This window comes from Abramis brama (genome assembly GCF_963993115.1).
Source record: "Abramis brama genome assembly, chromosome: 22".
In the NCBI taxonomy this organism is placed as follows: domain Eukaryota; kingdom Metazoa; phylum Chordata; class Actinopteri; order Cypriniformes; family Leuciscidae; genus Abramis; species Abramis brama.
The window spans coordinates 17068094-17094739 of NC_139984.1; the positions used below are offsets into that span (position 1 = coordinate 17068094).

The 26646-nt window shown below is 37.0% G+C and overlaps 2 protein-coding genes across 2 annotated transcripts; both read left to right on the forward strand.

Moving 5' to 3' along the window:
- Positions 1–259: 259 nt before the first annotated feature.
- Positions 260–3931, forward strand: dpm1 (dolichyl-phosphate mannosyltransferase subunit 1, catalytic). Its single transcript, XM_084098830.1, has 9 exons — positions 260–418; positions 598–697; positions 790–823; positions 904–980; positions 1722–1747; positions 1873–1968; positions 2175–2243; positions 2337–2451; positions 3565–3931. Exons 1-9 carry the CDS (start codon positions 288–290, stop codon positions 3667–3669), a joined length of 753 nt encoding a protein of 250 aa, XP_083954956.1. The 5' UTR covers positions 260–287; the 3' UTR covers positions 3670–3931.
- A 2786-nt stretch (positions 3932–6717) lies between these two features.
- adnpb (activity-dependent neuroprotector homeobox b) lies at positions 6718–21131 on the forward strand. The gene is made up of 4 exons (XM_084098831.1): positions 6718–7082; positions 10237–10352; positions 16986–17078; positions 17183–21131. The coding sequence occupies exons 2-4, from the start codon at positions 10245–10247 to the stop codon at positions 19994–19996; spliced, it is 3015 nt and encodes a 1004-aa protein (XP_083954957.1). The 5' UTR covers positions 6718–7082; positions 10237–10244; the 3' UTR covers positions 19997–21131.
- Positions 21132–26646: the final 5515 nt, after the last annotated feature.

A 26646-nucleotide genomic window follows, 5' to 3' on the forward strand; every position in this document is an offset into this window, starting at 1 on the left:
ATTGATTTCTTAAAAACTCTCAAGACGGTATCCATTCCCAATGTAAAGTATATCCAGCAACATCCAACTTTACTGCAAATTAAAGCTTTAAACCTTTATGTCTAAATGAATTGTATTGTGAATTGTATTACACGAAATATTGTACAACTGTACAAGATCATTGTTCGATGCTTTTCACTCACGCTATTTGCGTTATTTGCTCCGGAACCAAAGAATGGAGGTAGGGATTTCCACGGACAGCGTATCTGACGTTAACATCCGGTGTTTATTTTGTCGGAGACGCCAACATGGCTAACCGGAGGGGCAATGCGAAGCCCGGGGAGAAGTCTGACAAATATTCGGTTTTGCTGCCAACCTACAACGAGCGAGAAAACCTCCCATTGATTGTGTGGTTGCTGGTGAAGTACTTCGGCGAGAGGTAACATAAATTGTATTGTTGTAATGAGCAAGAACCGGAAAACAACCACTTGTCAGATTGTAGAAGTCCTACTGATGAGCTGTCACTGACAGCCTCTTCACTTGAGTCCCTGAGAACAAAAGATATTTAATTTGTTTTAAAAAGAGCATTCTTATTCAAATGACCATGTTTTAATGCAGTGGCTTCAACTACGAGATAATAGTCATTGATGATGGTAGTCCAGACGGAACACTGCAGATCGCCGAGCAGCTGCAGAAGATATACGGCGCTGACAAGATTGTGAGTTGTGCATAATAATACACTCCACATGATTGACAGCTCGTCGAATGTTGAAAGAAATCATGAAAATATGGCATATCTCTTCGTTTTAGCTCCTGAGACCGCGAGCACAAAAACTGGGATTGGGTAAATTGGCTCATATGTCTTAATACTTATTTTAGAGCTAACGTTACATTTAGAGCTGACTTAAGTTCATGTCATTTCAGGAACGGCTTACATCCACGGCATTAAACATGCGTCAGGAAACTTCGTTATCATCATGGATGCAGATCTCTCACATCATGTAAGCATTCCTCGATACGGTTTTGTACCTCCTAGAGTAAATCCTGATATTCAGGATTCCTACCGCCATAATAAAGCTCGAAATATTTGCAAACATTTGTTTGCCAGGTCTGGAAAAGTCATGGAAATTTATGTCATGAAAAGTTCTATAATGCCTTAAATATTTTTCTAGTTATACTCTTAATTGGTGAAATATGTATCTTGGATATAGTACATGCTTACAAGCCTGAGCAATAGTGAGTAATATTTAATTTGTATAATATATATATATATATATATATATATATATATATATATATATATATATATATATAATTATGACATACAAATATGTATTTATGAGATACTAAGTCATCATTATGAGATAAAAATTCATTGTGAAGACAAATATAATTAAAGTTGTAATTATGATTAAAAAAAACTTTTTAATTGCATAACAAAATGATTTTATTTTTGTCAATTATGATTTATCAAATCTTTTTTCTTCTTATGTAGCAGAAATAGGCTTCCTTAAAATCAAAGTGGTTCACAAAATTAGTCTGAATGGCTCCTTAGCAGATCTGTTTGAATATGAATTACTTTTTAGAACCACTGAAAATGTCTTAAATTGATTTGTCAAAAAGTTTTGGATTGCTTCAAGCATGTTTACTCATATTTTCTTAAATTTAAATAAATCATTTGTTTCTGCTTCACTGAGTGAAAGCTTCATGTACAATGAGTGTTTTTTTCTTCTTTCTCACAGCCAAAGTTTATCCCACAGTTCATTGAGTAAGTATTACCTCATGGTTCTGCTGTTAAAATACCTTTTTATCTGCTCATTGTAGTTTTGCTATAATAGCATTATCACATGCACTTGTATAGCAGCCACTTACATGGATTTGTTCTTCGATCAGAAAACAGAAAGAGGGTGGATTTGACCTGGTGTCTGGCACAAGGTACAGAGGAGACGGTGGTGTGTATGGATGGGATCTGCGCCGGAAACTCATCAGGTATTTGGCTGGAAATTTCAGCTGACTGAGGAAGTCAATTTTGTAATAATTGCCAAATACATTAGAAATTTCTCATCATTTTGAAACTATCTATATAGTTTATCACTGCCACTTACACATATTCTGCCACACATCAATGTTCATGTTTAATGGATTTTATGGCACTAGATTGCTTAGTTTTGTTGTGGTGATTATTTTATTTTTAGTCGTGGGGCAAACTTTATCTCACAAGTGCTGCTCAGACCAGGAGCATCTGATCTCACAGGGAGTTTTAGGTAAGTGCATGTTAATAAATTATTATTATTTTTTTAAACATCATGTTTTTTATATGACATGATTGTATTACTGCCTCCTATCATGTGTTTCAGGCTTTATAAGAAAGAGGTTCTTGAAAAACTAGTAGAGCAGTGTGTGTCAAAAGGCTATGTGTTCCAGATGGAGATGATTGTCCGTGCGAGACAACTGGGCTATACAGTTGGGGAGGTCAGCACACATCTCTCATTTCCTATAATGTTGTTGTTGTTAAATAAAAAAAACCTGGTTTCACAGACAATGCTTAAGCCTAGTCCCAGACTAAAATGCATGTTTGAGCTTTTTTAACTGAAAGCAACTTGTACTGAAATATCTTAAAGGTCCCGTATTATGCCCCTTTTCACAAGATGTAAAATAAGTCTCTGATGTCCCCAGAGTGTGTATGTGAAGTTTCAGCTCAAAATACCCAACAGATCATTTTTTACAGCATGTTTAAATTGTCATTTTTTGGGACACAGAAAAACGCGCTGTTTTAGTGTGTGCCCTTTAAATGCAAATAAGCTGCTGCTGGACGACCCAGGGGGCGGAGCTTCATGAGCTCGCGCTCAGTCTCTCAGGACAATTTCATCTCACGGAATGATGAGATTAATAGCCTACAAGTCTGCTGTTTCGGACCAGGTCCGAATGATGATCAAACATATACTGATGAGTTTAATAAAGTTTATTGTACATCACACAAAAGATGAAGCGTCAGTTTTACTTCAGAAAATCACCATAAGAGCTGAGTAAACAGTAAGTTATAAGAAGTGCGCAAGTACATAAACGAATTTCGGTAGAGTTGAGGGAGCATTCCTGTGGGCGGAGGTTAGTCAAAAAACGGTTCTAGTGACGTCATTAAAGAAGGAAGTAGAGGGATGTAGTCCAAACGGGCCGTTCACTGTAGGCGATTTCTGTTAAATAAAATATCTCGCTTGTAATTTTACAGATATTATTTATACTCTAACAACAACATTACACACTAACTAAAGTTTGAAACATGGGATCACGAAGAACGGGACCTTTAAAATATGTCAGTGCCATTGTTTTGTCTCAAGAAGCACACCAGTAATGTTTTTTTCTAAGGCACGTTTAAAAAGCTACTTAAATGCCCTAAATAAACTCAGGCTTAATCCTAGCTTAATCTAAGCCCTGTCTGTGAAACCAGGCCTAAATGTTTTGAGATAATGCATTTACATAATAATAAGACTGTTATGACTGTGAACTATTACTTTTCATCTAATTTAAAGTATCAGAGTGCTTTGTTTTATGGGTCTCTGAAAGTGGTCTTGTCTGTCTATTACACAGGTTCCTATTTCATTTGTGGATCGTGTTTATGGGGAGTCCAAATTAGGTGGAAATGAAATCGTCTCCTTCCTGAAAGGACTGCTCACTCTTTTTGCCACTACATGACCTTTGACCTCATTTGGTTGTGTTTAGTGTTGTGATGTATGATCAGCACTGATCACTGTTGTGAATCTAGAATTCATGCTTTCCTAATAATTAGCTCGTTTTGATGAGTTATATGTCGCATATCAGGCTACAGTAGCTTTTGGATCGCTTGGATTTGCCACCTTCCATTTTTCATTTAGTTTGGTTAATCATTTGACTATATTTTGAAATGTAAATTAAAATGTTCAAAAAAACTAAATTTTAATAAAAAGGACCAAATTGAGGAAGCTGGCTTTTTTCTGGAGTCGGACATGCTAAGGCTTATTTTATATACACTGCATTTTCTAGGCTATACTCTTTAAAAAGGTTCTTTATTGGCATTCTTCCACAAATAACTTTTTATTTTTATAAAACAAGGCTCCAGGCATGTGCTTGCGTCCTTTTTCCTGCCGCTGCGACTAAGGTCACACTGGTGCGACCACGTTGCCCAACTAATAAAAGAGCTGCCGTTTCTGTTTCTGCATACGAGAAACATCAAACGGGAAACAAAACGAAAGCGGAACAAAACTGTGCTACTCGTTGGAGCTGCACAGTGCGGACCGTTTATCGGCTCGGAGCTCTAATAGGAAACGCAGCATGAGCTCAGAACAGGCACTGACTAGTGGCTGGTATGTGTGTGCAATTCCACAAACCTGGAAAACCTTATATAAGTAGTAGGCTTTTTTTTAGAAAGTAAAAATGTAAAGATAAAAAAGTAGTAGGGAAAATCAATAAATTAATAATTTGCTGCCACTGTGAGAATAACATTTAATCAATAAAAAAGTAACTGTAGTCTGATTGAGTATTTTAAAATCTAATACCATCTAATTACAAATACTTAATTTTTGGAATCTGATTACGTAATCCAGATTACAGATCCAGATCTGATAGTAACTGATTACATGCACTGACCATAACTGTAACCATGGTATAGTGGCAAATATAGGACCCTATTATAACAATCTAAGCACATGGTCTAAAGCGCACAGCGCAAGTGCACAGACTGTAGGGCGTGTCCAAATCCACTTTTGCTAGTTTAACGACGGGGAAAATGTTCGGCACATGGTTTAAAAGGGTTGTCTCTATTCTCTTAATGGGTAATGGGCGTAACGTGCAATAAACCAATCAGAGTCTCATCTCCCATTCCCTTTAAAAGCCAGTTGCGCTCGTGCCATGATGGATTCGCTATTTACATGACGAATTTACAAGCAGAAAGACTGACCGCTTCTCCAGAGAGCAAACGGATCTGCTCGTGCGCAAAGGTTAAAAGTTTTAAAGGTTAAAGCGCGCAAGCAGACCATCTACGGGACAAGCCGGATTCCACCATATCTTTATGTTCACAATATTAATCTTTTACATTGTAATCCTTTTATTTTTAATATTTGGCTTGTTTGTGTGCTGCTGCGAGTCCCTGTGTGTTTAGTAATCAGAGTGTGTGTTGTGGACCCGCCTATAGGCGCATATTACTAATGTGCTCTTTATATAACAAAAAAAAATATTGTGCCATTGACTTTAGACGAGGTTTCAGTTGGTCAATGGCGCAGTCTATTTCTGTTGCCTCAAAATAGCAACGCGCCAACAATGCGCCTGAACACACCTCGTTTTCAGACCAGCACACCCATGGGCGCACAAATGCATTTGCAATTTAAACAACGTGGCGCAGGACGTGAAAATGATAACTGCGTGAGGCTGAAACTATAAAAAAACACTTTGTTGCACCTGGCGCTGCGTTGCACAGGTTAAATGATAGGACCCATAGTGTTTTTACATTATTCATTTCAGGGTTCGCGCAACCTTTTGAGTGTGAAATTCAAGAACTTTCGAGTGCTTCACACAACTTTTTCCAGCACTTCAAAGCTTTAAATGTGAATAATTATGTTACAGGTTGATTAAAGGTTAAATTAAATTTTCAGTAAGGGGCTAAAGTGCTCTTAGTAAAAAGCCCTGTAAATTGTTCTTCACAGAAAAAATTGTTCTTTTAAGAACTATTCACTAAAGGTTCTTTGGTGAACCCAAAATACTGCTTCTATTGCATTGCTCTGAAAATAGCCTTTTGAAACATTTATATGTTTAGTGATTTTTTTTAACAGCCTGGGAAAACCCTTCAGAATGAATGTTGTACTTTTATGAGTGGCTATAAAGATGCATTTCATGAAATAAACATTTAATGTTGCAAAATTATTTTGCTTATGCAGTGTTTCTGGACATAATCATCTGGATGTATAATATTTGTACAATACTTTTAACTATGGCTTTCTAATCAAACTGGAAAATAAGGCTGTATTATGCACTGAATTTCACACATGAGTCAATGTCACAGTGTCAAAACCATAGGCTACATCCTACGATGAGATACTGCCATCAATCTAGTGTAGTAAGTGTCTACACTATCATATGACCTATCCAAAAAGAATGATTTTCTCCCATCTGGGTTTAGAGTGTTCAGTCCCAAATGACACCCCAAACTTGTGTAATGTAAGGAATTGCTCTGGATGAGCTTTCTGCTGCCACCACCACAGGGGTATAACTCTTGAGCTCAAGGCCCAGAGGGTGGGGGAATCACCATGGCTCACAGTCTGCAACCCCAGCACTTGACATGCAGAAGTAGTCCCGGTGAGTTGCGCATGAGCGCGGTACAGCGCCACCACCCGAACTCATGATGCTCTGATGCTGGCTGAGTACTGAGGCACTGTATACATCCGACTCTCTGCGGGGGTAGATACCAGATGCAGAATTGACGCATACACCTCTACCCAATCAAGTTTCAGCCAATGGCGCCCCCTATGGGTTCATTCCATGTAACTGCACCCTGGGGCTGTTTACACCAATTTCGGGAGCATTTAATAAAAGGCTTTATGCAAGCACAGACACACTTGTGCATTTCAGGTAAGCTAAGGTAGAGGGTTAATATTGGATTGGTGGTCGTTTGACACCTCTCACCTCATGATCCCACACCCAACGCCTCTCCGTCGGCACAATGCTTTTTTTATGCTAATCAAACACACATGTCACTTCCGCCCTTTTTCACACGCCATTTTGGATAGTATAGGTACTGGACCGGGTCGTATTGTTTAAGTGGATGGGGATTACGTTAATTGCTGTCAATTATAGCGTTCTCGCGCGTCTTGTGTACTGTGCATCATCTCAAACGCAGCACGCGCTCGGCGGTTCACGTTCCTTCTTCTTCCAGGACCACCGTAGATAAGCACAGGCAGTGCTAGATGAGTTGCAGCAGCTCATTCCCGGCAAACAGACAGCTCTGGGTCGGCCCGTGACAGGAGTCGAGCTCCCTCTTTCGGCGTGGTGTGTCCGCCCGTGAAGCGGAGGACGAGGCGCTCAACTCGGGAGGCGGGAAAGTGACATTACGGGCTGCAGTTTGCGGGAGCACGGGCCAGGTAAACTCTCTCGTCGTTGTGTGTTTTGGGAAAAAGAAACCGAATCAACTAAGAGATCTGCTAATTCGCTTCTAAGACCCGGAGGAAAACTGGAAGGAGTAAACCCGACCCTCAGGTGGAAAATGTAGCTAATTGATTGTACCATACAGTTGTTGAGCAGTTCTCTCAGGTCATGAATTAAAAATAAAGTTTTTATATGTTCTTACCGTTGTATCTGTAACTGAGGGTCTGGTAGCCGAACGGGGGTTATATCATTTAGTTATACAGACCCTAAATCAGACTCACTCACTCCAGTTTCACTATTAAAAATCCGTTTGCTATGACAGTTAGGCTAACTCATCAGGAATAGCTCGCGCTGCACCGAATCAATTCTTAAAGGGACCTTCACCAAAAAAATAAAACCAATTATGTCATCGTTTATTCGACCCCACGTTGTTCTAAATCCATTTTCTTTGATATACTAAATGAAATATTAGATGTTATGTTAGTCAGAACGACAGCCTCAGTCACCGTTCAGGTTTATTGCATGGGAAAAGATGCACTGAATGGTGACTGAGGCTGTCATTCTGCCTGACAGCTCCCTTTGTGTTTCACAGAAGAAAAGAAAGTCGTGTTTTTGGAACAACATGAGTGTGAATAAATTATTTGAATATGATTATTATTATATATTGGTGAACTGTCGCAGTTTTACAAATAACGAACCAAAGTTGGCGCTTACTGGATTTGATGGCGTTTGACATGTCAACAAGCCAAACAGTTCAACGTGTGACTGTTATTGGACTCTAATTGGTCAGTTGTTCTCCTCGTCAGTGTGTTGTCATTTACTTGTGTATTTGGTTTTCCTCTATGCAGTTGATGGTTGGTCTATGAATTGTCAGTGTGGACTTTACTTTAGTATTTACCATCCTTGGTAGTTGTAGAATAGATGTAGCCTAATTTAGCAAATAGCAATGCTTGGATTTATATATATATATTCAGTTTTACTTTGGCAGTTGTAGCTGTGGTGTTGGGCCTTTGATGAACAGATGATGCTGAATGTATTTGACAGCATTATGTTTTTCTCGTTAACACAGGGTTCATGTTTTTGGATATGGACGGCCATAAGTTAATTACAACGTGACAGATAACATATATTTTAATTTTCAGTTTTATAAGTTGAGTTTTGCTGTGTATATATACCAAGTCATCTGTATTCTAGGGGATCATCAAATAACCTCCACACTGCAGAAATGGCTTCCCATGCACTGGCCTCTGCTGTTGCCTCAACAGGAGGCGCCATTCCAGGGTTGTAATGCAGAAGCCTGCACGAAAAAGGGAGTGGAAAAAGGGCAGGCAGAACAGGGAGAGGCTTATATAACATGGAGGAAGAGCTGTTCTCTAGCGCCATCTACAAAGGATGGGAGAAAGTCAGCGAGGAGATGAGAAACGCCTAACCAAAGAGAGCCCCCATTCAGTGCCGAAGTGAAACTGCTGCTCTTTGTTCAAGCAAGGGTGTACTGTGTGATGCTTGTCATCAGTGAGGCCAACAGCTGATGCAGGTTTTCCATGAAGACAGGTCAGATAGGTTCATGACCTTTGACCTTAGTTGATCTTTGACCTCATTTCTGAAGGCTGCAGTGGGCAGTTATTTAGCGTTGCGGTTGTGCATGTTTATTTATTCATTTACGATATATTTGTTAGAGCGCAGATCTGCAGTGCTAATGCTGTAGTAGAATGTTGTCCACAGATTTGTTGGATGTGTTTGTATTTTTCAGTTGTGCCATCATATTTTGAAACAGTGCCATCCCAACCAGGAGTACATAGACATCATGTACTGAAGCACTTTTACATACTTCATGTTTCATTTCAATTTTGCTTTGTTATTATTACATGTGAAACAGATATTATACATATGTAAAATATGTACACTGTAAAAAAATATTGTTGGCTTAACTTAAAATAAGGTAAATCATTTAAGTTGGTAAATGCCTGATGAAGGTTATGAGACCGAAACATTGCGATAGTGTGTGCGAGGTTTTTTTTTTGGTTTAACTTTTAAAAAAAAGTAAGTAACATGGTTGCCTTAATTTGAAGTTAATTGAAATTCAAAAAAATGAGTTAATATAATGTAGGAGATTGGTTTGATCAGCAGAAACTCAAAATATTGTGTTATCTGAACCACATAAATTATCTAAGTTGATTTGACAAAAGAAAAAATGTTGTGATAAATCACAAAAAAAATTTTTTACAGTGTAGCCTATATATATACCATTCAAAAGTTTTGGGTCAGTAAGATTTTAAAAAATATATATAATAATAATTAAAGAATTTTTTAAAAGAAATTAATGCTTTTATTCAGCAAAGATGCATTCAATTGTGGGAGTAAAGATGCATCAAAAGTGAGAGTTAAGACATTTTTAATGTTAAAAAAAAATCTATATAAAATAAATGCTGTACTTTTGACCTTTTTATTCATCAAACATTCCTGAAAAATAGTGGCATGGTTTCCACAAAAATATTAAGTAGCACAACTGTTTTCAACATGGATAATAATAAGAAATGTTTTTTGAGCAGCAAAAAGCTGATCAATCATGAAAAGAGGCCCTTCTCAGTCCATCTTTTAAAAGCAGCATCCCAACTAGGGGGTAGAAACTCTGGGCTATCTGATATGCTATTAGGGGGCAGCCCTTGTATTTTCTCTCTATTGTATCTTGCTGCAAATTAGTTTCCAATGGTGAAATGTCTCATCTGAATGTCATTCATGTTTAAATTTGTTGGTGGTGGTGTCAGTGAAGTCATAAGACATTAAAAGTTGGAAAACACTGTTGTACAATAAGCGATATTGTATGGTGTCAAAAGTAAGTTAGCTTTTTGCATTTTGTGATAAGCAAGTTCATTTTCCCAGGCTGTGATGAGGACTTAGAGAAAGAAACTGACTCATTTGTTGTGCTTTAGACCTTTTTCTCTCCTTTTGACAATTTCTCTGACACGAAGCTTGTGTTTATGGTCTGGATTAGGGTACAATTGATGGTCAGATTGATAGCGTCACAGTGAGATATTGACATAATTGATATAACCAATCAATGATTTTTTTTTATTTTATTGTTCTCTGAAATCATTCAAACAATACAAAATGTGTACCCATTTGTGATGGTAATAATGTGATTTATTTCAGGTGACAGAATGTTTCAACTCCCAGTGAACAACCTCAGCAGTCTAAGGAGAGCTAGGAAAAATGTGAAAAAAGTGCTGGGTGACATTGGCTTGGACTTTTGCAGGGAGCACATTGATGTAAGTAATTTTGATGTTTGACTTGTTAAATGTCTACATAGGCAAGGAAGTACTACATACTCACCATCATGGACCATATGATTCACCTTAAGACAGAACACAAATTTTGTTTCCATTTTACATTCTGTGTCACAGTGGTACTATTTTTTACTAGGGATGCTCCGGTCAGGATTTTTGCAGCCGATAACGACTACCGATTTCTTGTCATCATGATCGGCCAATCCAGATTATTCAAACTTTATAAAAGTTAAATTCAGTTCAGTTCACATTTATCTGTATATTGCTTTTCTTAATACATATTGTTTCTACATTACAATTTAGAGTGATCTGTTATCAGAGGTCACTGTGTTCAAGTAATGTCCATATTTTGGAAATGTATAGGTCTAAGATTATACAAATCATGCAGTTAGGTAACATCATTATTAATTTAAAGAAGAAACAATGAGCTTGTTAAAGTAATTATTGCAAGTTGTGAACATAATGATTACAATACAATAGAAAATTTTGCAGTGGTGCCAAGTGAGTGATATTTAGGTATCGTCAAGTACATGGTCTCATTTGATAGAAGACCTTTCAAATTTAGAAGAAAATAGATTTTGATTATGTTTGGAGGTTCTTATGTTACAACACTGAGAAAACCCCTGAAAAAGCCATGCAATTTATTGATTTATTATGTTATTATTCATGCTTGACATGATGACTATTAGAAAGTATTACAAGTCATAGAATTAGTTTTGGGCTTGTTCACAATCATGTCAACTGCATGTGGGTCAAATTTTGTGTTGATATGTTAAAGCAATCAAAAGTTATGGCATTTGGAACCAAGATAGTCTTTTTATCAAAAGTTTAAAAACCTCTAGTCTCCAAACAAGTGATCTGAGTATTTTACTGAACATAAGAGAACTACTTGCATGTGTCAACGCCACAATAAAGCATAAAAATATTAATAATTTCATAGAATAAGTAACAAGAATAAAAATAAAAAAATAGAATAAGTAACAAGTAATAAGATCCTGGTTGATGAGTGATCTTCCAGCACTGTTTCAGCTGTGCACTCCTGGTAAATCAAGACCTGTCAATCTGATCGATCAATCCGAGTGCGCTCCAGCTATAAAACAGTGTCCAAATGGTCTATAAATCCTATAGACCTAAAAATCACTTTAATTTATAAAGTGAAGGCTATGCAGTGTTATTTTACATTTGATTATTCAATGTACCGGAATACAGTTAGATTTACCTGAAAAACAAAGCACTGCTTATTTTATTTGTCTTTGTTTTGTTGTATTTATCTAATGCTTGTAATTTTATTATTTTGATGATAAAAATAATTGCGCATTCCTACAAAATCACCCCAATCATTCTAGAATAATTCATTCTTTACCAATAGAGCTATTCAAATCATCTGGTGAAATTTTTTCATATCGCTATATATATATATATATATATATATATATATATATATATATATATATATATATATATATTATATCAGAAAAACAAAATATCGCAATGTCAATTTTTTCCAATACCGTGCAGCCCTTGTACAAGGCAATCGTGCCTGAGTACACCCTGAGTCACAGAATGTGATTATCAGCCGATACCGATCTGCAACCAATCGTCAGCTCCATTTATCTTTTAATTTGATTTTTTTTTTACGTTAACAGTACATTTCCTGCAAGCACATAGTGCAGTTTCTTTTGATTGTAATGTAGGCCCAAGAAAACAGAGTTCTTTTTAGATTTGAGATTGACAGAAAAGCTGCCTGCCTTGTTTTTAAAAAATTCAGTACTTTTGTTGCCTGATATAATTACTATGTCTGCTGTTATGGTGCGTTCAAGTCCTCCTGGGAAGTTCGTATTTACTAGGTGGGAAGTCGTGTTTACGACGGCATGTGTGTTCAAGTCCCTTTCGTCAGAGTAAGATTGCGGTGTACTTTCTCTTAATAATTTACACAAAAATAGAGCAAGGTTCTCAAACTCTACTTCTAGAAAATGAAGAACAAGGAATATGCATCAGGTGTGTTTTGCTTTTTTTATGTTTTTAATTAATTTATGAAGCCACTGTATACTTTATCGCTACATATTATATTGTTATTAGGGATGCACCAATACCACTTTTTCCAGAACGAGTCCGATACCGATACTTTCATTTTTGGTACTCGCCAATACCGTATAACTGATACCTGTAATTTCACTGCATTTGCAATTTTTAAATATATTGGTAGAGAAACCAAAACAATATAAATCATATTAGTTGGCTTAATTTGTTCATCAAATAAATATTTCCTTCAGTTATTTTCATGCTTAATTGAGCCTGATAAAATGCATTGTATGAGCTTGTTACTTTCACTCTTCATTCTATTGCTTCATCATATTGTATCTTTTATTTAACCCTCATGTGGTCTTCGGGTCATTTTGACCCGGAGAAGATTTTCTTTTTCCCCAAAATACTAGTTAATGTTATCGCATTGGACTGAAACTTAGTGATTCTGTTCCAAAAGGGTATAACTACTTCTCAAATGTTTTTTGAAAATTTTCTTACTTTTTTAGGGGTGGTTTTGTTACCTTGTTACACTTGTGGTCTTCCCGGGTCAAAATGACCCGCCCATAAAAAATAGCTTATAAATCACTCATTATACCATATTTTTACCAAATCTTGGATTCAATCTTTTTGTCAACTTGTTCTCGTTCAATTAGGACTGGTTTTGTATTTTCATTTGCATCTGATTAATTGTGGGCCTCATTTATCTGAGAGTAGGCATCTAATTTTTTGAGTAAAAAAAACGTAATTTTTTAATAATTTTGGAATTTTTTTTTTTTTTTTTTTTAAATTGGTACTGTTGATCACACTAGTCTACTTTAATGTTTCAACGGGAAGTTTGTTTTGAAAAACTTTTATTTTGTAAAAAATGGTACATAGTCACACTTGTGGTCTTCCCGGGTCAAAATGACCCGCCTATAAAAAATAGCTTATAAAGCACTCATTATACCATATTTTCACCCAATCTTGGATTCAATCTTTTTGTCAACTTGTTCTCTTTCAATTAGGACTAGTTTTGTATTTCCATTTGCATCTGATTAATCGTAGGCCTCATTTATCTGAGAGTAGGCATCTCATTTTTTGAGTAAAAAAAAAATATTTTTGAATAATTTTTGGAAAAATAAAATAAAATCTGAAGAAAATTGGCACTGTTGATCACACTAGTGTACTTTAATTTTTCACCAGGAATTTTGTTTTGAAAAACTTTTATTTTGTACAATATGGCACAGAGTTACACTTGTGGTGTTCCACTGGGCCATTGAGGGCCATTGTGGGCCATTGTTTCAATGGGCCATTGAAAGTGAATGGGAGAGACCAATGCAAAAAATGAATGGAACAACACAAAATAGGTATCATTTTAAAGCTTAGAATCTCAGCTTTTTAATGCACCTAATCACTTTGATCAACTCCTAACGAGAGCTGAGTTATCACTCTAAAACAGAGTGTTCCCCCGCAGGCGCCACCTAGCTGCGAAATAAATAATCATAATATTTTTCAAAACTATTACCTTGATCAACTTAAAATAGGTGTCATTTGAAAGCTTAGAGTCTGAAATTTACAATGAATGTAGCCAATTTGATAAACTCCTAAGTAGTGCTGAGTTATTTGCTGATAAATAGAAAAAAAACAAATTCATAATTTATAAACTACTTGTTTGTACTACATTCAGCAATATGTCAAATACATCATACAGCTCAGATAGTCCTGTGTCATATGTCATTTGAAAGGTCTCAATTTGTAGAATACAGCAAGCATAATTGTTTCAGGCTTTTTACTAAACTTGAGTGAGATTTTTGTAAAAGAAGCCCTTCAAGAGACCCATGTGTAAACCATACATGGATGGTACAATTTTAGACACATTTCCGCTCGTAACTTCATGAAACATGCTCCGATTGTGGAAAATGACACATCATTATTTACAGCAGATGCTTACAATTAAAATGAGTCCAAACTCAACATAATCCATCACTCAGAACTAAAGATATTCCTCATGGAGTTCTAACACAAAAAATACTACAGACACACAGACTCACATAGCCAAGCAAGGTAGCTTAGACTTGGCCTTTTTACTCGTAACTTCATGAAACATACATCGATCATGGAAAATGACACATCGTTATTTACAGCAGGAGCTCACGATTAAAAAGAGCCCAAACTCAATATATTCCATCAATAAGATCTAAAGATATTCCTCATGGAACTCTAACACAAAAAATACCACAGACGTACCTAGCCAAGTATATACTCATGAAGCTCTCACGTTTGGTTTTTGCTCATAACTTCACGAAGCATGCACAGATCGTAGAAAAATGTACATCATTATTTTCAGTAGACTATCACAATTAAAAAGAGCCCAAACTCAGCATAATCCATCACTCAGATCTAAAGATATTCCTAATGGAGTTGTAACACACAAACCCCCACAGGCGCTCACAGAGCCTTGAATATAGATGTAGCCTAGCACTTATGTCGCGTTTTAACTCATAACTCAATGAAGCATGCATAAATTGTGGAAAATGGCACATCATTATTTACATGAGATTGTTAAGATTAAAAAGAGCCCAAACTCACCATAATCCATCACATGCTCATATGTGTACATAAACAATGAACATGCTCCTGAAAATGTTTCAGTCTCTCCCATTCACTTTCAATGGCCCATTGAAACACAATGGCCCTCAATGGCCCAGTGGAACACCGCAAGTGTAATTCTGTGCCATTTTGTACAAAATAAAAGTTTTTCAAAACAAAATTCCTGGTGAAAAATTAAAGTAGACTAGTGTGATCAACAGTGCCAATTTTCTTCAGATTTTATTTAATATTTCCAAAATTATTCAAAAATAATGTTTTTTTTACTCAAAAAATGAGATGCCTACTCTCAAATAAATGAGGCCTACGGTTAATCAGATGCAAATAGAAATATAAAACCAGTCCTAATTGAAACAGAACAAGTTGACAAAAAGATTGAATCCAAGATTGGGTGAAAATATGGTATAATGAGTGATTTATAAGCTATTTTTAATAGGCGGGTCATTTTGACCCGGGAAGACCACAAGTGTGACAATGTGCCATTTTGTACAAAATAAAAGTTTTTCAAAACAAAATTCCTGGTGAAATATTAAAGTAGACTAGTGTGATAAACAGTGCCAATTTTCTTCAGATTTCATTTAATATTTCCAAAATTAATCAAAAATAATGTTTTTTTTACTAAAAAAATGAGATCCCTACTGTCAAATAAATGAGGCCTACAATTAATTAGATGCAAATAGAAATATAAAACCAGTCCTAATTGAAAGAGAACAAGTTGACAAAAAGATTGAATCCAAGATTGGGTGAAAATATGGTATAATGAGTGATTTATAAGCTATTTTTTATAGGCGGGTCATTTTGACCCGGGAAGACCACAAGTGTGACAATGTGCCATTTTGTACAAAATAAAAGTTTTTCAAAACAAAATTCCTGGTGAAAAATTAAAGTAGACTAGTGTGATAAACAGTGCCAATTTTCTTCAGATTTCAATTAATATTTCCAAAATTAATCAAAAATAATGTTTTTTTTACTAAAAAAATGAGATCCCTACTGTCAAATAAATGAGGCCTACAATTAATTAGATGCAAATAGAAATATAAAACCAGTCCTAATTGAAAGAGAACAAGTTGACAAAAAGATTGAATCCAAGATTGGGTGAAAATGTGGTATAATGAGTGATTTATAAGCTATTTTTTATAGGCGGGTCATTTTGACCCGGGAAGACCACAAGTGTGACAATGTGCCATTTTGTACAAAATAAAAGTTTTTCAAAACAAAATTCCTGGTGAAAAATTAAAGTAGACTAGTGTGATAAACAGTGCCAATTTTCTTCAGATTTCATTTAATATTTCCAAAATTATTCAAAATTATTCAAAAATAATGTTTTTTTTACTCAAAAAATAGATCCCTACTGTCAAATAAATGAGGCCTACGATTAATTAGATGCAAATAGAAATATAAAACCAGTCCTAATTGAAAGAGAACAAGTTGACAAAAAGATTGATTCCAAGATTGGGTGAAAATATGGTATAATGAGTGATTTATAAGCTATTTTTTATAGGCGGGTCATTTTGACCCGGGAAGACCACAGGTGTTATAGGGTTTTGAACACCACATGAGGGTTAATAGGATTTAGAATCCGTGTATCATTCGTTCAGTCGTTTTTTTTTTTTTTTTTTATATTGAAAGTAGAAAAATGAGAAGTTCCTTTTTCGTTTTTTTATTTTTTTTCCAAAAAAACAAGAATTCAGCTTGATTTTTCGTTCTGAGGTAGAAAAATGAATAAATATTCGATTTCCATCTTTTCCAATATTATGTAGACAGAACATCATAAAGGCCGTACAGTATATTGAATATTTAAGTTTTATTTAAAGTTTTTTTGCTGATAAAAATTACGAATTTTTTTTTATTGTTTCTACATCTTTCTCTCTTTTGCACTGAAGTACATGTACAAAAGTATATGATACAATTCTTCTAAAATACTTGATATGGTTTTAATCTTTATTGTATTGAGACAACCATATAAAGTATTTTTCACTCTTTATTTTTATTTTTCCCATACAGGACTATAAGGACTTTGTTCCCAATGAGTTCTACATTAAAAACACTGCATGGGACGATGTGTGTATGTGGGATCCCTCAATGACCAAATCACAAGTGAGTAGTATCTTAAGTGTTACTTAAAGGAAATTAATATTTTGTCTGTTTGTTTTTGAGCACATCTAAATTTTTCCTTAACCATTTGTCTTCTGTCTTCTTAGGACTACCGCTCAAAGCCTTTCTGTTGTTCAGGATGTACATTCTCCTCCAAGTTTTTCTCTGCCTACAAGAGTCACTTTCGTAATGTGCACAGTGAGGACTTTGAAAACCGCATTCTCCTGAACTGCCCCTATTGCACTTACAATGGGAACAAAAAGACTTTGGAGACACACATTAGACTGTTTCATATGCCCAATGTGGTGCGCCAGAATGTTGGAGGACCTCAGGGAGTAGGGGTTGGTTTGAAAGATGGTGCTCGACTGGATAAGACACGTGATAATATAGAGCAAGCAGTGTACTACTGCAAGAAATGCACTTACAGAGACCCACTATATAATGTGGTGCGAAGGCATATCTACCGGGAACATTTTCAACACGTAGCAGCACCGTACTTGGTGAGGCCTGGTGAGAAGATAACACCACCCAATGGGACAACAGCAGGCTCTGGTACAGGGAGCAATGCTGATTCTGGTGGTGCCAACAGTACGAGCACAGCCATCCACTGCAAACGGTGCCTCTTTGTACCCCGTACCTATGAAGCCCTTGTGCAGCATGTCATTGAGGACCATGAGCGCATTGGTTATCAAGTTACTGCCATGATTGGACACACCAATGTAGTGGTACCTCGGGCGAAGCCTGTGATTATGGTGTCCCCTAAATCTCAGGGTGATAAGGGCCTCATTGGTGTAATGCCAAAGGGTACAGTAGTGACTGGGGTACGGCCTTTATCCACTCAGCAGCTGAGCCGAATTGTCATTCCTAAAGGAAGTTTGAACTCAAGTGGTCTCCTGTCAGGTGTTCACCTGAAACAGGGGGCATTTGGTCTGAAGCCAGGGACTACACAATCCTTGACCATCGGAGGACAACAGGTTCAGCTCTCAATCCCACAGCAGTCTCAAACAAGCAAACCACAGCTTTCTGCTAGTCTCCGCAGTTCGGTTTCTGCATCTGCATCCACTTCCATACTAAAGATCCCTCAACTGAACTCTCGAGTTCAGGCAGCAGCTACTACGGTGTCATCTGTTACCTCCAAGAAGGGCAACTCTGTCATCGGCACATCTTACACTCAGAAATGGAAGATCTGCACCATCTGCAATGAGCTCTTTCCAGAAAACGTGTATAGTTCTCATTTTGAAAAGGAGCACAAAGCAGAAAAGGTACCGGCGGTGGCCAACTACATCATGAAAATTCACAACTTCACCAGTAAATGCTTATACTGCAACCGTTACTTACCCAGCGACACGCTTCTTAACCACATGTTGATACATGGCTTATCTTGCCCGCACTGCAGGGCCACATTCAATGATGTGGAAAAAATGGTGACGCACATGCGAGGGGTACATCCCAACGAATCCGTCGGGCCACGGACAGACTCCCCACTTACTTTTGACCTCACGCTTCAGCAGGGAAATCCCAAGAATGTCCAGCTGATCGTCACCACATATAACATGCGGGATGCCCCAGAAGAATCTGTGGCATTCCATGCCCAAAACAACGCATTACCACCATCATTGCAGGGGAACAAACAGGTTACCACACAAGTCCCAAAGATACCCTCAGATGCCTCAGACGCCATACCAGCTAAGGCTACACCTCAAGCGGCTGTACCTTATAAGAAGGATGTAGGCAAAACACTTTGTCCTCTTTGCTTCTCGATTCTTAAGGGGCCCATCTCAGATTCTCTAGCTCACCACTTGCGTGACCGCCATCAAGTTATACAAACGGTTCATCCTGTGGAGAAGAAGTTGACTTACAAGTGTATCCATTGCCTTGGCGTCTACACTAGTAACATGACTGCTTCCACTATCACTTTGCATCTAGTGCACTGCCGGGGTGTCAGCAAAACTCAGAACGGCCGGCCTGCTCCTTCTGCGAGAGTTGCACAGGCCCAGGGGGCTGGTCTTAAACGGGCAGGTTTAGCAAATTTAGACCAAACTGAGCCAAAGAGAAGAAAATCCGGAACCGATGACCAGACTGGTCATAGCCCACCACTTTCAACTGACAAACAAGACGACCCTGTAGTCTTTGCCTTGGACCCGAAGGGTTACGAGAATGAGTCCTACGAGACACGAAAAGCTTTCCTCACTCAGTACTTCAACAGGCAGCCTTACCCCACTCGCCAAGAGGTGGAGAAGCTTGCGTCAAGTCTCTGGCTTTGGAAATCTGACATTGCGAGTCACTTCTCAAATCGAAGGAGGAGATGCATGCTGAATTGTGAAACGTTAAACACTCGGGTCCTGCTGGGATTTAAAATGCAAGACATTGTAGATTTGCATCAGCCCATTAACTTTGACTCAAAATGCTATTTCGAGAACCATAAACATGACCATAAAAGACGAACTACTAAGTATCGCATAGGCCGATCTGCAAATGCCATTCGCTTTCGGCAAAAAGCTACAACCAATGGTGACCTGCAGCAGAAGCACGGGACGCTAACAAGGGGTTCCGCCAAAGCCTCGCTTTACTCAAATGGTCAAAAGGCCATCATAGGGAGCAACTGCAATGATTCAATGAAGAGCACCTTAAAACCTGGAGCACTCGCCAATTCTGAACCAATTGCTGTCGACTCGGACAGCGATAATGAGGTGAATGCGCAAAATGCTAGTATAAATGCACAGTCGCTTAGTGAGGAACCAGAGACAAATGATAAAGGGGATGGCAGTGACTCTGACATCCAGGAGGATGCCCACAGCGAAAACGGCTATGGGTCGAAAGACTTTTTAAATGAAACAAGGCAACGAAAGGGCGAATGTCAGTCAGGTATCACAAACAAGCTTGAACAATCAGAGACTCAATTAACCAAGCAACAGGTCTGATTTCTGGACAGGGTTAATGCACATGTATACTTTTGCTGTACTTTGATGTACACCAACAATGCTGCCTCATTGAACTTCTGAATCTGGACCTTGGTTACCTTACAGATGGTAGCTATAAGGATCTGCTTTTCCCTCAACACCTAAAGCCATTTGAGAAAGGCAAAAACAGTCTTGTTTTACAGTTTGAAGTATAAAGATGAATGCAGATTGTTTGATTGGGAAGCTGGGGTTGACCTCCTCAGGATAGGCAAAGAAAACACTCAACATTCACCAAACAATACATGATTTGCCTTCAGTTTGTTTCTTTAACACCCAGAAACATAACCATACTTGTTCATGTTCATTCAGCCGCTATTGTGGCTAAAGGAGTGATTATTAGAACCAACAGGTATTATTACATTTTATGTTATCCTATAGCATTGGTAGTGTATATTTGTACAGTCTTTTAGATATGTCTAAGGAGATGTGTAGATGTACTCAATGATAAAAAAAAAGAAAAGATTTGCTATACTTTTTGTGCTCACACTTAACGTTTATATGCTCTACATTGGTTCACATAGACAATGGATGTGGCTTCGGTGGCTGTTTTTCCCCGTTTACTTTTATTAACAAAAGTATAGCATTTTGTTAAAAAAAATAAAAAAAATCCAAGTATAAATAATGCAAAATAAAAGAACCTAATCCCTTGCTTTTGTTTTGCCTGTTTATAATTGAAGCATAATTTTTTATAAATGTATTCACCATCCTGTAACTTGTGTTTTGCTTCCAGAGCAGCTTTCCATATATCCACATCTGCCCTAACGTAAGAGTATTTGGCATTTAAATTGACCACTGTAGCATTGTGCTAAGTAGACTAGCCTGTGTTTGGTTCAGCCTCCGCTGACTGCTATATTTTTCTTTTTATAGCAGTTACACTTTTCTTTTTTAATTTCCTCCAGCTGGACTCTGTTGTGACCTGGGGGTCTAGAATGAGCATCTCTGTTCAGTCTAACTTTCTGTATGTTTAAAATTTGTAACCTTCAGTTTATGTTGTTTTTCTTTTGTTTATCCCCTTTATTCTATTTTTCTTTGTCACTGCAAGCATTTCTGAACAATAAAGTGCTGTATTGTCCATCTCACAATGCTTCTAACCCTGGTCAGTCTCTATCATCTTTTTCTTTTTCTACTTCCCTTTGACCTTCTGTTTTGCTGGTTTGGACTGCTGCAAACTACGCATTTCAGGGTTAACATTTTTTTGTGAACTAATGGAAAGTATGATGTATAATATTCAATATTCTCTCTAAAAAGTTGTGTAGGTTGGCCTGATAATTTGAGTAACACTGTTCTTAACCTCAACCCATAACACTTCATAACCCAATTCTCTGATCTCGCTTTTCTTCGTTTGCTTGGGCACAGAGTTTGTAAGGGAGTTGCATATTTTAGTTATTAAAACTTGAGACTTTCTGGACTAAAAATACAGTAATGGAGATTTAATTACATAAAAAAAAAAAAAACAGCATAGGTTGCATGTGTTCACTTATCTAAGGATAACTTTTGCTTAACATGTCATGCTTTATAAGTCAACATAAAATATCGTTCACAACCTATTTTACCACTGTAATATAGCATTTCTAAGTAGGATATATACTGGATTGCTAAAAGGGTCTTTTAAAGGGATGGTTCAGAGCAGGGATAGGCAACTTCGGTCCTGGAGGGCCACTGTCCTACAGAGTTTAGCTTCAACCCTGAAAAAATCTCCTGCCTGTAACTTTCTAGTAATCCTGAGGACCTTGATTAGCTTGTTCAGGTGTGTTTGATTAGGGTTGGAGCTAAACTCTGTAGGACATTGGCCATATTCCAGGAAGACACATCATGGCTATATTCCAGGATGACAAAGCCAAGATTCATCAGGCTTATTTGCTTACTGAGTCCAGACCTTAAATTCATTTAAAGTATTTGGGATGTGCTGGAGTAGACTTTACAGAGTACTTGACTCTTGCATTGTCAATACAAAATCTGGACCATAAATTGATGCACTTCTTGATGGAAATCACATCACAACATTTATTTCATAAATTTTTTTGTCAAGATCTTGACAATTGCAGTCTGTATGTCATGGATTGTACTGATTGTGACCTGGAGGTCAAACAACTCATCATGACTATTAAAATAATATAATATATTGTAGGGGGTTCAAAATGGAGGGATGCTATGACTGTGCACTGTCACTCTCAAAGAATTACCTTTTTCTGCTATGCAAGTCTGAGGGAAAGAGAGCAGCATGTGCTCCAGTTGGGGACTGGCGGAGAGAGACTGAAAAGAGACCTATCAGGCTGGCAGATGGAGGCCTGTGCATGTCCACAGAGCAGGATCAAAATGGGGGAGGGGAACACGAGTCTGACTAGAGAAGATCATGAGAAAGTCTGTGGGGAAACTCTATAGTGCCTCCTACAGTAACAGAGGAGCTCTGCCACTTCTGGTGGAGAGGTCCTGACTTTCAGTACTTAAACACTGCTGCACATGCTTGAAATCTGATGTTTCTTTTGAGCTATCCGTTTAAGTCTGACATCATACACCACCGCTTCTGGATCCAAACGCTATATCCCAAAAGCGAGAAAAAAAAAAAAAAGGTGCTAATATACACTTACAATGTGATGTAATGCTACCGAAAAATCCTGATCCTAACCTTTATCTCCATACTAGTATCTCAAATGGGCGGACAGTGATTCATCTTTTATGAATTGTTAAAATATTGGTGTATGAACACGTGGACTGCAGTGTACATCATAAGGTTTTTAATAGCTTATGTGTTTTAATTAACAATATATCGTGTCACAATATATCGCAATACAAAAATGCAACAATATATATACCGTGGATAGTGACAATATTTATTGTGTATATAGTTCATCCAAAATAAAAATTAAGAATTCTAGTTTTCAGAGATTTAGTGCAGGACTAAATTAAACTGCTATATATAATGTTGAATATAATGTAATGCAATGGGGGAATATTTGTGGATCCTGATAATGCCAAATGTCTGATGTTACCAGTAAAAAGTGTTCTACATTATTTTAAATCTAGTCTTCTAGTAATCTAGTGACAGAGTGCAAGCATATTCGTCTGATAGTCCAGTCATTTTATGAAAAAAGGTTGAACAAATTGCAACAGAAGCAAACTCAACTGATTTTGTATCCTCAATATGTCCTGAGTAAGGAAAAAAAAGCCCCGAAGAATCCCATTAGGGGAAAGTTTCGAAAAAGACCCAAATATAGCTTATTCATACGCCTATTCATTCTTTTTCTTACGTGAATAGGGTAAAAAAAAATTAACCTTTTGATATCACCATGATTTCTTAAATCAAGACAAACAAAAAATGTATTACAAGTTTTTTGAAATTTTTTGTTAACATGGACAAATGGTGCATAATCTAATTATGTATGTGCTAATTTGCATAAATACCACAACAGATCTAAACATTGGGTATAGCCAGGTGAAAATGTCTTGTTGAATCTTGTTGACATATAACAGTAAAATACTTAATGTTAAGGTCTGAATGTAACAGATTTAGGCTACCCATGATGAGCATTAATACATAGAGGCAGGAAGAAGTACTTTAGAAACCAGCTTTTATTAGACCCAATGTTTAGATCTGTTGTGGTATTTATGCAAATTAGCACATACGTAATTAGATTATGCACCGTCTGTCCAGGTTAACACATTTTTTTTTAAAACTTGTAATACATTTTTTGTTTGTCTTGATTTAAAGGCACAATATGGAACTTTTTTGCTTTAAAAATAGCAAAAATCACTATATCTATGTTATATATTTTTTTTAGTTGTGTACTTACATTATCCCGACTGTTTCCAACAACTTTCAAACCAGGAGAAATTTGTAATTTAATTCGAGAAACGTCCCGTATCTTTATTTCCGTTTTGTCGCCGCCAATGCCGTCATATCCGCGTTGTCCCTGGTTTCCGCTCGTGCTGCCATGGCAACCAGAGCTATGAAGTTGAACCAGAGCCGCCTGATAGTAACCAAAGCGACTGACGCGGACAACTTTGTAGTTCGCAATGTCTATTTGCACGCTGTTGTTGTTTCGTTCAAACATTATGGACCATGGCAAGCAGACTTTGGATAAAAAAAGGAGAACTAAAATGAGAATCAATATCAGCGGTGTTTTCGAGATGCCGAGAGCTCCCATAGACAGTAGCTGCTATATAAACGAGAGCTCCACGTCCGAGACTTCGACCGCTTCTACATGTACTTTATTAAACAGGTGAGCACATTTACATAAAACTAATCAATGTTTTATAGTTCAACAATGATAAAATGTCAGAATATGATATGTATGTTATTCTAATGTTGATCTAGTTTACTGCTAGTCTCATACAGACAGACTAACACATAAGTTACATTTCAACTGCATTCAAATGCAGTTTAGTGTGATAGTGTAATGTTAGACCAGGTGAAACAGCGCTGCGTTACCTCACAAGTTTAATTTGTCTAATAAACTGACCTGTGAGTAGTAATTCTGCGTGTAGTTCGGTAGAATGAAAGTTTGGCGTGTAGTTCGGGACTCACGTCGCGTGTGGAGCTGATAGCTGTCTCTTAGCAATCCCGAACTGCTTCATATCACAGTCATGATAAAAACATCGATGTATTCACTCATCCATAAACATTATTAGATCGGTCGGCTTGACGTTGACGACAAGATCCATAATTCTTAGCAAATGTTGCGTCATCAATCTACGCCTTTGTTATTGTAAATAGGTTAGCGACCCCTAGTGGCGAAAAATGCCATACTGTACGTTTAAGTAATCAACTCAGTAATTTTCATGGTGATATCTAAAGGTTAAAATATTTACCCTATTCACGTAAGAAAAAGAATGAATAGGCATATGAATAGGCTATATTTGGGTCTTTTTTGAAGCTTTCCCCTAATGGGATTCTTCGGGGCTTTTTTTTCCATTGAGGATACAAAATCAGTTGAGTTTGCTTCTGTTGCAATTTGTTCAAGGTTGACCCCCATTTTGGCTTAAAATGACTGGACTATGAAATAATTCTCTATTTTCAGCTTCAGAATCATGAATATTTTTATTCTGTCTCTATTGTCCTGTGCATTGGGTTACCAGCACAAAGTCTAAGCCTATTCATTTACACCCACAATGTAAAACCAAATTTAGCATTTTAATCAAAAGTACATTTTTTGTTAACCTTTTATCATGTTTCTTGGAGTATCGCACTAATATCGTATCGTGAGTCAAAAAATAAGCCGATCAGATTTCGTTCCCCTTTTGATGTAGGAAGGGGATCTTATTATAATATTACCGCAGCAACTCATTTGCATTTAAAGGGACACACACAAAAATGGTGACAAGCTGTAATAAATGATCTGGGGGGTATTTTGAGCTGACACATTCTGGGGACACCATAGATTTGTATTACATCTTGTGAAAAGGGGCATAATATGTCACCTTTAAACAAAACAAAAATTAAACTAAAACTATTTTAAAAATCATATAATTCATATGAAATGTTGTCATGGCAAACTGGAAAATAAATAATTAAATAAATAGAAGGGAAAAAAACAATTAGGCCTACAAAAACTCAAACTAAAATTAAATTGAAAACATACAAACAATCTAATTCATAGCCTATATAATAACACCTGACAGTGACTACAGAATTCAACAAGACCTTCAAAATCCAGGCCTCTGGAGTCAATATGATGGATTTGTTAAAGAAGTAGCCTATTAAATGTCAAGAAGATAGACATATTTTAAAATAATTTACCCCACAGTGACCTATTATGTGGCATGTTGTCACAATAAAACCATTATGAAGCAAATATGTTTTGCTTCATAATCAAACAAAACAAAATCACCAAATTACCAGCTTTTGATTAAAATCAACCATTTTTTATACAGTTATACAGTAATTGTCTGAATATATGTCAGTATAGTTTTAGTATGTTCACATTTAAATATATTATTACATTAACGTTTTTAATATAATGTTGCAATACTTCCACACTGAATCTCCAAAATAATGTAGAAACAACATAAAGACAGTATTATATAATTGCATATTTTTACTATGAATGAAGGGCTGTATCACTAATACCAGTACTGATACTGATGGGACTGTTCAGACTGTTCATTTTACCTGCCTTGCTAAAATGCATTAAAAAAGTTGTATTTAGGCATGTAGACATTGTCAAGACGGTCTGCTGAAGTTTAAACTGAGCATCAGAATGAAAGGTAAGTGACTTTGTACCTGGTTGGTGCCAGCCGAGCTGATCAACTGGGATTTTAATGCACAACCATCTCTAGGGTTTGCATGCAGGGAATGGGCAGAAAAACAGAAAATATCCAATGGGCAGCAGTTCTGTGGGCGAAAATGCCTTGTTGATGCCAGAGTTCAGAAGAAAAGATTGGTTTGAGCTGATAGAAAGGCAACAGTAACTCAAATGATCACACATTACAACCCAGGTCTGCAGAAGAGCATCTCTGAACGCACAACACGACAAACCTCGAAGCAGATGGACTACAGCAGCAGAAGAACTCACAGGTGCCACTCCTGTCAGCTGAACAGGAAACTGAGGCAATTCACACGGGCTCAATAGAAGTGGACAATATAGGAGATTGGAAAAATGTTCTATAGGAAA

Bases quoted from the DNA above. Each gene is read 5' to 3' on its own strand.
- dpm1 (XM_084098830.1), top strand. From the start codon at position 288: ATGGCTAACCGGAGGGGCAATGCGAAGCCCGGGGAGAAGTCTGACAAA. The intron at 981-1,721 runs GTAAGCATTCCT...TCTTTCTCACAG, and splicing joins ATGCAGATCTCTCACATCAT to CCAAAGTTTATCCCACAGTT. The intron at 2,244-2,336 runs GTAAGTGCATGT...CATGTGTTTCAG, and splicing joins GATCTCACAGGGAGTTTTAG to GCTTTATAAGAAAGAGGTTC.
- adnpb (XM_084098831.1), top strand. From the start codon at position 10,245: ATGTTTCAACTCCCAGTGAACAACCTCAGCAGTCTAAGGAGAGCTAGG. The intron at 10,353-16,985 runs GTAAGTAATTTT...TTTCCCATACAG, and splicing joins TTTGCAGGGAGCACATTGAT to GACTATAAGGACTTTGTTCC. The intron at 17,079-17,182 runs GTGAGTAGTATC...CTGTCTTCTTAG, and splicing joins CCTCAATGACCAAATCACAA to GACTACCGCTCAAAGCCTTT.